Below are 12070 nucleotides of genomic sequence, written 5' to 3' on the forward strand. Positions count from 1 at the left end.
ATCTTTATTTTATTTTTATGTGGTGCTGAGGATCGAACCCAGTGCCTCATGCATGACAGGTGAACGCACTACCACTTGAGCCATATCCCCAGCCCCAGAATTCATATACATTTAAGTGTATAGTGTCCTCAACTTGAATGGGCCCTATAGATTTCAAAATGTCTCTATTTAGAACACATTTCCCAAACAAAGCATTTTTTTTTTTAAAGAGAGAGAGAGAATTTTAATATTTATTTTTTAGTTTTTGGCGGATACAACATCTTTGTTTGTATGTGGTGCTGAGGATCGAACCCGGGCCGCATGCATGCCAGGCGAGCGCGCTACCACTTGAGCCACATCCACAGCCCCAAAGCATTTTTTTTTTTTTAAGAGAGAGAGAGAGAATTTTTTTTTAATATTTATTTATTTTTTTTAGTTTTTTGGCAGGCACAACATCTTTGTTTGTATGTGGTGCTGAGGATCGAACCTGGGCGGCACGCATGCCAGGGGAGCGCGCTAACGCTTGACACATCCCCAGCCCCCCAAAGCATTTTTTTAAAATGGATTTTTAGAAACATTTTTTTCAGTCATAGATGGACACAATACCTTCATTTTATTTACTTTTATGTGGTGCTAAGAATTGCACCCAGTGGCTCACACATGCAAGCGCTCTACCACTGAGCCACAACCCCAGCTCCAACAAAAGCATTTTAAATGGTGGTTTGGTTTCCAGACTAGGTCCTCAAAAATTCAAAATTATGGGGCTGAGGATGTGGCTCAAGCGGTAGCGTGCTCGCCTGGCATGCCTGCGGCCCAGGTTTGATCCTCAGCACCACATACAAACAAAGATGTTGTGTCCGCCGAAAACTTAAAAAAAAAAAAAAAAAAATTTTCTCTCTCTCTCCCTAAAAAAAAAAAAATTCAAAATTAGCCTTGAGTACAGTATTTTCCACCTTAAATCATCAGAATTTGCCTTGCTGTTATGTGAAATTGAATTCTAAGTGACAACTAGGGTATCAAGAACAAATCTAAAGGGTTTAGAAACTTATTCATGCTTCACATTTACACAAAACAGTAATTCTAAAATCCTTACACCCTGGGTGATCTTACTAAGGAAACAATTGATTTAGAGTACAGGAGGAAGAAGAAGTGATTTAAGACTTGGACTTTCTTATACTGACCATGTATTAGCCTCAGATAGGTGAAAATTACACATATGGGTGGGCGATTGTGAGGTTAGAGCTCAGACCATAAACTCTGAAGAAGAGTAAGGTTCCACACATCTGTATTTTATACAGTGCTTGGTATAATATCATGAAGAATTATAGTTTTAAAATATCTGCCAATCAGATGCTGTGGTCTGTACCTATAATCCCAGCAACTCGGGAAGCTCAGGAAGGACAACCTCAGCAACTTATTGAAGCCCTAAGCAACTTAGTGAAACCCTGTCTCAAAAACTAAAATATAAAAGGCTTGGTAAAAGTGGTAAAGTGCCCCTGGGTTCAATCTCCAGTACCCTCCACCCCCCAAAAAATCTGCCAGTCAGCTGGGCACAGTAGTATACTCCTGTAATCCCAGCAGCTCAGGTGGCTGAGGCAGAAGGATTGTGAGTCCAAAGCCAGCCTTAGCAATGGCGAGGTACTGAGCAACGCATTGAGATGCTGTCTCTAAATAAAATACAATAGGGCTGGGGATGTAGCTTAGTGGTCGAGTGCTCCAGGTTCCATCCCCAGTACAAAAAAAAAAAAAGAAAAAAAAAATCTGCCAGTCAACAAATTTTCCATGTAATCCTCACCTGGATACATCATCAAAGAGTTGGTCAACATGAGCCACTTCGGATTCTTTCTGTATTACCCACGTCTCCAACTCTGCTAGCTGCTTCTTGCGCTGTTGTACACATTCCATCTTTTCCAATTCTTCATCAATGAACTGTCGAAGTTCCTCCATAGAGATACCAAGCTCCTCAACCACCGCCTGTTGTAGTTCTGCAATCTCTTCAGATTCCACTGCAGCTGTTGCTGCATCCAGACCAATACACCCAGGGAGGGAGGACATGCTTTTGTTCTCTGAATGGAACAAGAAACTAAAATTGCTTTGAAGTCATTATGACCACAATCAATAGAGAATTTCTATGTAAAACTCTGCCACCTGTCTTTCAAATAACCTATGTTCTTCTCCTCATTCTCCAGAATTTGATGCTGCAATTCTGTGGAACTCTTTTCTGCTATAGATTAACAGGTCTAAGACTTAAAAGTATCAGAGCCCTAGCAGTGTTGTATGCCTGTAATCCAGCAACTTGGGAGGCTGAGGCAGAAGGATCATAAGTTTGAGGCCAGCCTCAGTAATTTGCAAGACCCTGTCTCAAAATAAAAAGGACTGAGTATGTAGCTCAGTGGCAAATCACCCCTGGGTTTAATCTCCAGTTTGGGGGGGGGGAAGTAAAGTTGTTTCAGCGCGTGTGGAGAACATTCTTTGTGTAATACTGAAAATGTTATAGGACGCTCAAGTGAACCAATCTAAAAAGAAAAGTATGTGCACGCCTGTAATCCAAGCAGCTTCGAAGGCTGAGGCAGGAGGCTGGCAGGTTCAAAGCCACCCTGAGCAATTTAGCAAGACTATACGCAACCTAATGGAAAAAAAATTTTTTTTGAAACCTACCAGTCTCAAAAAAAAAAAGGGTGGTGGGGGGAGACTGGGGATGTGGCTCAGTGGTTAAGTGCCCCTGGATTCAATCCCTGGTACCAAACATAAATAAATATAAAAGAAAAAGAAAAATATTTCTGCAACTTAATGTGTTCCATTAATTTATTAATGAGATAAATGTTTACACGTTGTGCCTAATTTAAACAGCCCCTCCCACCTGAGAAGGGGTTTGATCTACAACTCACTACTTCGGTGTTTTCTCCTTTATGCTTGTTTCTCTTACTTTGCTTCCACGCAGAAATTTCCTTTTTAAAAATACTACCACGCTGGGGGGTCTAACTCCGCGAAGAAGGTGTGCTTAGCACGTGCAAGACCTTGGTTTGCATCCCCAACACTAAAAACAGTGTGTGTTTTGGGGGGTGCATTTCAGCGTTCAAAAGATCACAGCAAAAAGGTTTTCCGAAGTAAACAGAGTAAAGCAACCTGGGAATGAGACGCGGCTACTGTCCACAGTCCGACATCGCGCACATTCCCCCTAACCGCCTCTCCACCAAAAGCTCCACAGACACTGCAGCCGGAGCCCCTGCGGCCCAGCGCCGGCTCCCAGCGCCTCGGGTCGGCGCGACGCCCACCCGCACGAAGCCCCTTCGGTGCGTCCGGCTCACCGCAGACCCAGCTCAGCCCCGCCCCCGCTCGCGCCTCAGCCAAGACCCTCGCCGGACCTCCGCCCACAGACAAAACATTAAGTCTCTGCTCCCTAGGTCCTCCCCACACCTCCCTGCTTCCAGCTAAAAGAGCTTTTTCACCGACCGGACCCCAGACTCAAGACTCAGGGGGTAGACTCACGACTCGGGGGTCGGCCTCGACCCGAAAGAGCGAAACCGAAGGGAAAAGGGAGCGGGGGAGGGGAAGCGGCGTGAGGGTGGGAAGGGGAAGCAAAAGAAAGACCCGGAAGCAGACGTCTAGGCCGTTCCGGTCACCGCGACGGTAGCCTAATGGGGTCAAATCCAAAGCTCCGGAGCACAGAAAACCAAAGCGATCACGCATGCGTTAAGGTAGGGCCTTACAGGCACTCTTAAGGATCCACCGGTGGGGCAAAGGAGGCGTGGCCAGGAGATTTTACAAAGCTCCGCCCCAACACTGGTAGCCTCAATAAGGCATTTACTGTGTGACAACTTAGTTGGCATCTTAGGGTTTTTTCCTGTAAAGTTGTTTTTACTAAGAAAGTTGTACAAATTATAAAGGATATCAAAGCAGCAAGATGTGGGCTGGGTATAGCTCAGTGGTGCACCGCTCACCTAGCCTGCATGAGGCCCTGAGGTTGGATTTTGGATGCAGGGGGAAAAAAATTAAGATATACTTTAGAAAAACAAAACAATCTCTTCTCCTTCCTCATCACATATATCATCTGGCTTCTTTGAAGCAAAATATCTTAGTTTTCCATGCTCATACGTTCAAATTCCTGTATAAACATTTTTGTTTTCATTTTAAATATTTTTTTAGTTATAGATGAACACAATATCTTTATTTATTTTTATGTGGTGCTGAGGATGGAACTCAGTGTCTCCCACTTGCAAGGCAAATGCTCTACCACTGAGCTACATCCCCAGCCCTTGTTTTCATTTATTTTTTTTTAATTTTTGATATTTATTTTTTAGTGGACACAACATCTTTGTTTGCATGTGGTGCTGAGAACCGAACCTGGGCCGCACGCATGCCAGGCAAGCGCGCTACCGCTTGAGCCACATCCCCACCCCCCCCTTGTTTTCATTTAATGAGGACATTCCTGAAGCAAATAAAATAAACGAAACTTGACTTTTTGACAGATGCATAGTATTTCACAGTATGGCTAAACCAAATTTGGATTTTTTTCCAATTTTTAGTCACTTCAAACAATGTAAAAGTTAATATTAGCATTCAAAGTAATACTTTTATTTCTGTAAAACAGATTCCTGAAAATGAAACCTGAGTGTTTTTTTTTAATGCACTTTTTAAAATTTTAATAGAGTATGCTTTCAAATTACTTTTTCAAAACATAACAATCATTGCTCCCACTAGCAAATCTTTGACAGTATCTCTTTCCCCACGCCCTTATTAGGCATGGATGTTGAGTATTTTATTTTTGAGAATTTGAATCTGTGAAAGTAATATATAAGGAAAGACTAGATTGTGTTGTGTGCTTTAAAGCTGTTTTTTCTTTATGTCTAAAAATAGGTCTAAAAATATGTTTTTAATTGTTGATGGACCTGTATCTGGTGCTGAGAATCAAACCCTGTGCCTCACACATGCTAGGCAAGTGTTCTACCACTGAGTCACAACCCCAGCCCTCTATGTCTATAAAATAAAATTCAATTTCCACAGTATAAAATCTGAGATTTTTCATAGTTTGGCCCCAATTTACTTCACTAACCATATTTCCCATCCCTCCCTTCACATTCCTAATGATGTTCCATTTCTCCAATATATTTACATATTTCACTTTTACTTTTCCATACCCTTAGTTGTTGTGTGTCCGTTCCCTTTCTCTGCCTATTAATTCTCTAAGATCCAAATCAAATATCTTCTCTGTGAAGTTTTCCTGGACCAACAATTTAAACTTTCACCTGCATCAGAATCATACCTAAAGGGCTTGTTAAAACAGGTTGCTGCCCCTATGTTCACTGAAGGAATGGATCTGAGCAGAGCTGAGAATGTTCATGTCTACGTTTTCCCAGGAAGCTTCCCTACTATTGGTCCTGGGGCCAGAGTCTTAGAATCACTGTCCTAAACCATCACTCATTCCCTGCAAAATTAATTCCTGCCTCTGTGCTCTAATTACCTTAGTCCATTCCACTTGTATGTTACCGGTGTATGTATATGTCGCCTCTGCTTGTTCATGAACAACTTTGAGATCTTGTCTAAATCATCTTTGTTTCCCCTGGCACCTGATATATGTGGTGTTCCATAATTTATGATGAATGAGGGAAAATCTTTCTCACTCTGGTTGAGTTATATTTCTATTTGATTCTTTCAGCTTTCCATGTGGAAATGGGGAATGTTAAAGGGAAACAGGATGCTATTTTGGATCATCATATTCTACTTTCTTCATTTTCCTGAGAGGACTGAAAAGGTCAATTCTGTATAAACGAGTGGATGGACTCAAAGTGTCACCTAAGGCTTTGCTACTTGATATGCATTCAGGGAACTAATTAAAAAATTGAAATCTCCCCAGGGTCAGTGACTCTCGCAGGTAATCCCAGTGACTTGGGAAGCTGAGGTAAGAGAATTACAAGGTTGAGGCCAGCCTCAGCAAATTAGCAAGGCCCTCAGCCACTTGTTGAGACCTGTCTCAAAAATAAAAAGAGCAGGGGATGTAGCCTAGTGGCAAAGCACCTGTAGGTTCAATCTTTAGTACCAAAAAAAGAAAGAAAGAAAAGAAAATTGAAATCTCTGGTCCTACTCTAGACATACAGAATCAGTTTGTGTTTTACTTTTTTATATTATTTTTATATACTGTTCAGTGTCGGGGATTGAACCCAGACCCTCATTCATCCTAGGCAAGCATTCTGTCATCAACTAGAATCTGAATTTTAATAAGATTCCCCAGGAAATTTATTCACAAAAATTCACCCTGTATGAAAGTCAGGTTTAAGTTGTATAATTTCTATTACAGTAGGACTTCATAGTTAGGAAGCCAAGTTCTGGCTTTTTGCTTTTAAGGTCTGAAGACTAACTCTCATCAAAGGTGATTAAGCCTTGACATAAATGACACAGTATTAAATTTTGCAAGTTATTGTAGGGAATAGTTCTTTGCCATTGTCGATATAAAGTAATTCGTAACTGGTACCCCAATTGGAATACTCAAGTGTGCTCAACACATTTACTCCTATAATCCATTGAGTACATTGGAAAACCACAGCCCTGCTCTATTCAGTACTTGACTGTGAGAAATCATACCACAAGGCTCAAACAATGGAATGCTAAATAATCCTTTCCTACAGTCAGACTGAAGGGAAATTAGATTGTAATCCAAAGGGAGCTGAGTGATCTCAGAATCAAAACAAAAGCAGTTTGGGGTGATTGAAAACCCAAAGGTTTGCAGGCACCTGGAAAGTTATGTAATCAAGCGAAGTGAGGTCGGTGAGAGCTGTGGCCACTGGGAAGTAGGTATCTCACATAACAGTGGCACTTGCTGCTTAGCTCCTGCGAGTCTTCGTCCCCTGCAGTATAGCAGTATAGTGTTGTTCTGTCTTCCCATTTTCTCTCTCACTCTCTTTTGTTGTTGTTGTTGTTGGTGGTGGTACTGGGGAATGAACCAGGTGTGTTTTACCACTGAGCTACATCCCAATCTCTTTTTACTTTCTTTTGGGGGTTATCGGGGATTGAACTCAGGGACACTCAACCACTGAGCCACATCCCCAGCCCTGTTTTGTATTGTATTTATTTTTTTAATTTTTTATTGTTGGTTGTTCAAAACATTACAAATTTCTTGATATATCATATTTCACACTTTGATTCAAGTGGGTTATGAACTCCCATTTTTACTTGTATTGTATTTAGAGACAGGGTCTGACCTGGTTGCTTAGCCCCTGACATTGAATTCTCGATCCTCCTGCCTCAGCCTTCCGAGCTGCGGGATTACAGGCATGCGCCACTGCACCCAGCCCTTTTTACTTTGAGAGAAGGGCTCACAAAATTGTTCATGACCTCACTAAATTGCTGAGGCAGGCCTCAAACTTGTGATTCTTCTGCCTCAGCCTCACCTGGCTTGACCTTCCCACATGGTTAAAACACATCTTTTGGGCCTGTTATGGTGATATGTGCCTATAGTCCCAGCTGCTTAGGAGGTTAAGACAAGTGAATTGCTTGAGCCCATGATTCAAGACCAGCCTGGACAACAGAGCAAAACAAACAAACGAAAAATGCATATTTTATGTGAAAGCTCCTAAGTTTTAAATATTGGCAATTAATTAGAAAACTTTAAAATTCTGCAATACTTTTTATATCAGCAGTTCAACTTCTAGGAAATTACATACTGTTGAGATTACATTCTTTTGAATTTGCATGACATTGAAATCATATGAGTGCTAAGTTATCTAGTAGAACATTATTTGAAACAGTACAAAGTGAAATAGGAAAAAAAAAAAAAGAAACATAATACAGATTCTATTCCCAAGGGTTGGTTAGATTATGGCAGACTCAAATAATGGAATACTTTTCAGCTATATTTTTTTAAAAAGGCAAAGGATGATTTTTGTGTATTGATATGGAATAATCTTCAATATACAATATGAAACAAAAAAGCAGGTGCAAAACATGTATAAAGTATGGTATTGTTTGTGTAAATGCTGGGGGAAAATAAGCAATTTTTTTCTCATATACATATAAAATGTCACCAGGAGAATATTTAAGAAATCGGGAACTGGTGGTCTCTGAAGAGGGAAACTGGAAGAAGGCAGTGGGGAAGGAGAGTAGGAATTTCACTGTACCCTGTTTGTACCTTTTTGAAATTTGAAACATGAAAATAGATATTCTATTCAAAAATGTTATATTAAAAAGAGAAAAGAAAGATGTTTGGAAAGATATACATATATGCAAGACCAAACTATTTAACACTAGTTACCTTTTAAAAGAAAAATGGGAAGGAAACACTATCTCTACTATAGTGTGGATCTTGAATGTCCTCCAAAGGCCCAGGTTTTAAAGTCTTGGTCCCCAGCCTTTGGGGCTGTTGGGAGGTGGTGAAAGCCTTAAGGGGTGGGACCTAGCAAAAGAATTTTGGTTGTTGGGGTGTGCCCTAGAAGGGCATGTTGGGACCCAGGCTCACCTTTCTCTCTTCCACTTCTTGGGGACTATGAGATGAGCAGCCTCCCTTGCCACGTGCTCCCACCAGGATGTACTGTTTTTCCACAAGCTCCAAAGCAATGGATCAACCAACCCTAGAACGAAACCTCAGAAACTGTAAGCCAAGGTAAACACTTCTTCTTTTATTTCCCTTGTGTCACTGATGATTGAACCTAGGGATGCTCCAGCACTGAACTAATCCCCAGCCCTTTTCTTAAACTTTTTTTTAATTTAATTTTTTTTAGTTGTAGATGAATACAACATCTTTATTTTATTTGTTTTTATTTTTATATGGTGCCAGGGTTCGAACCCAGTACCTCATCATGCTAGGCAAGTGCTCTACCACTGAACCACAACCCTAGCCCCAATTTTTTTATTTTTTAAAAATTTATTTATTTATTTTGGTACCAGGGATGGAACCCAGGGGTGCTTAACCACTGAGCCACATCCCTAGCCTTTTTATTTTTTATTTTGAGACAGGATCTCGCTACGTTGCTTAGAGTTTCACTAAGTTGCTGAGGATGGCTTTGAACTTGCAAACCTGATTCAGCCTCCCTAGCTGCTGGGATTATAGTCCTGTGCTAGCATGCCTGGCAAATTTTTTGATTTTTTAAAATATTTTTTTAAATTTTTTGATTAGACACAATACCTTTATTTTGTTTATTTATTTATTTTTATGTAGTGTTGAGGATCGAACCCAGGGCCTCACACATGCTAGGCGAGCACTCTACCACTGAGCCACAAGCTCAGCCCATGATTTTTTTTTAATTTACTTTTTAGTTATAGTTGGACACAATATCTTTATTTTATTTTTATGTGGTGCTGAGGATCAAACCTAGAGTCTCACACATGATAGGTGAGCGCTCTACCTCTGAGCCATAAACCAGCCCCAGTTTTTTTGATTTTTGAGACAGGGTCTTGCTAAGTTGCCAACGCTGGCTACAAACTTATGGTCCTCTTTCTCAGCCTCCCTAGTTGCTGGGAATTCAGGCATGTACCACCATGCCCAGCAGCCTTTCCTCTTTATATGTTATCTCAGGTATTTTGTCACAGTGACAGAAGGTTGATTTACCTAATATGCATGCATTACTTTTATAATAATAATTTTGGAGCTTGGGGGGTGTAATTTGGTGATAGAATGTTTGCCTAGCATGTGCAAACCCTGGGTTTGATCCCCAGCATCTTCCCCAAAATAATAATAATTTTAAAATGTTTTTTCAAAAAACAAACATAGAATCCCAACACACACCTGCATATACTTTGTAGGTTAACACTGGAAATGTTCTGGTTCAATAAAACTTCTCAGGAGACTAACAGGACATGGATTTAAAAAAAATGTTTAAGAATATGAGATAGGGGCTGGAGTTGTGGCTCAGCAGTAGAGCACTTGCCTAGCATGTGTGAGGCACTGAGTTCGATTCTCAGCACCACATAAAAATAAAGGGCCACCAAAAACTAATAAAATATCTTTAAAAAAAAGAATATGAGATTAACAGAGATAATGCAATCAATAAAACCAGTTAGACCAAAGGTTTATAGGCCAAAACTCCCTGAAATTCCACACCAAGGTCTACCTGGCCACGAAGACATTAGGTCAATCCTCTTGTTCTATGTCCACAGCTGTTCTGATTCCATACTTATGTTCCTATTAATCATGTATTTGCCTGTCAGCTTATTTGAGAGGTGGGAGGGGGTGTTAATTTCTGAATTCCCGGAGGTAACACATTGCAGATTTCATGGGGCTAGGGATGTGGCACATTGCAGATTTCAAGAACCGACACTAATCCAATTTCACCTGACCTGCACTGGCCCTGAATTTCTTTTCATTAAATCAAAATACAAATTCCTCTCTTTTCTGCAGTTTAATCAATACAGCACCCTCTTATCCTTTGTTCTGAATAAGGCAATGTCTAGTATCTCCCTTGGAAGGCTTTAATTCTCCTGTCCCCATTGTCAAAGTATCCTGGAGGTTTACTCAAGCTAAAAAAAAAGGAACAGTTCTACTTCCACGAATCAGGAACAAAACAGTTATGAAGTCTCTGCTCAAGTGCATGGCTAGAGTTGTGTTTCTATGCCATGTGTTATAGTGGTCTCCCCTGTTAGTGGAGAATGTGTTCCAAGACCACCCAGTGGATGCCTGAAAGCTCCAATGGTACTGGACACTATACATACAATTTTGAAAAAATTTCTTTGTAGTTACAGATGGAAAGAACACCTTTATTTTATTTTTAATATATTTTTTAGTTGTAGGTGGACACAATACCTTTATTTTATTGATTTATTTTTATGCGGTGCTGAGGATCAAATCCAGTGCTTCACACATGCTAGGCAAGTGCTCTGCCACTGAGCCACAACCCCAGCCCACATACAATTTTTATACATACCTATGATAATGTTTAACTTATGTATCAGTACAGTAAGAGGTTATTAACAACTATAATAATAAAATGGAATAGTCACAACAAATGACGATTTCATGGGTGGAAGATTCTTTCTTACTAGATATCTTAGCAAACTCAGCTTATTCACTTTTTTCTTCCTTAATTGAGAACTTTTACCTTTATTACTTAAAGAGAGCATTTATGGCGGAGGCTGTGGCTCAGTGGTAGAGCACTTGCCTAGCATGTGTGAGGCACTGGGTTCGATTCTCAGCACCACATAAAAATAAATAAATAAATAAAGTAAAGCTATTGTGTCCATTCTTAAAATAAATAAGTCCTTATTTTTTAAAAAAAACTATGAATTGCTTATTTCTGAATTTTTTATTTAATATTTTTGGACCATGTTTGATCACATGTAAACAAAACCACAGAAAGTGAAACCATGGATTGGGAGTGAGGGGACAATAGCTATTCCTAAGTATATGTGGGGGAATGGTTCCAAGACCCTTGTGGATACTAAAATCCATGGATGTTCAAGTTCCTTATATAAAATGGTATAGTATTTGCATATAACCTACATTTAACCTCAATGATCTATAATAACTAATTTAATGTAGGTGCTATGCAAATAGTTGTTATACTGAATTGTTTTAGGAATAATGCAAGAAAAAAATCTGTATTTATTCAGTATGGACACAATTTTTTTCCTGAATATTTGTGATGAGCAGTTGGGTGAATCCAACAATGTGGAATACAAAGGACTAACTGCACCCTATTGCTGTTAAAGACAGGTCTAGCCTGGTCTCATTGGATAAATGCCTTCTCTGATTAATTTCTGGTCCAAGTCCCTGCATAAGCATAGATGATGCCCCACACTTAGATTCTAAAGTTATGGTTATCAGTTCATATTCATATAATAGCTTTCTATTGCCTAGAATATTTGATCAGCATGGCTGGATATGAGGGCTTTAATTCTTCATTATTTGCTGTGCTAGAACCAGTCCTCTTCAGACTAACATTTGTTAAACTTTGGTAAGCAGCCTAGATGCCCTTCTTTCTTTCTAGTGAATTCCTTTGTGGACTTCCCTGACAGTTGACCCATATCCCATTCTACCAAATTTTCTTAACTTCAGACTTTGGAGAGTAGGCAACAAGAAATTTTTGGCTGAGAGAGATTATGGGATTCAACCAAGGCAAACTGGTTCTCCTCTACCACAGAATTCTATCTACTTCAAAAGAGCAGC

General features: G+C 40.0%; 1 protein-coding gene across 6 annotated transcripts in view; it reads right to left on the reverse strand.

Moving 5' to 3' along the window:
• The window catches only part of Setdb1 (SET domain bifurcated histone lysine methyltransferase 1), a 45074-nt gene extending 41503 nt beyond the window's left edge, over positions 1–3571 (reverse strand). For 4 of the 6 annotated variants that reach the window (XR_009224670.1, XR_009224669.1, XM_046421493.1 and 1 more), the window contains exons 1-2: positions 3469–3571; positions 1775–2045 (exon numbers count right to left, since the gene is read on the reverse strand). Coding sequence is in view for 4 of the 6 variants with exons in the window: in XM_046421493.1 (XP_046277449.1) it covers positions 1775–2034 (260 nt within the window). In the remaining 2 variants the exon portion in view is untranslated. Of the gene's footprint in view, positions 1–1774; positions 2046–2867; positions 3081–3432 lie in introns of those variants that run through there. The other 2 variants (XM_046421491.2, XM_046421492.2) reach the window with 2 other exon arrangements.
• Positions 3572–12070: the final 8499 nt, after the last annotated feature.

Source organism: Marmota monax, unplaced genomic scaffold (genome assembly GCF_021218885.2).
Source record: "Marmota monax isolate L192 unplaced genomic scaffold, Marmota_monax_Labrador192_F-V1.1 WCK01_AAM20220418_F8-fsc00108, whole genome shotgun sequence".
Classification (NCBI taxonomy): Eukaryota; Metazoa; Chordata; class Mammalia; order Rodentia; family Sciuridae; genus Marmota; species Marmota monax.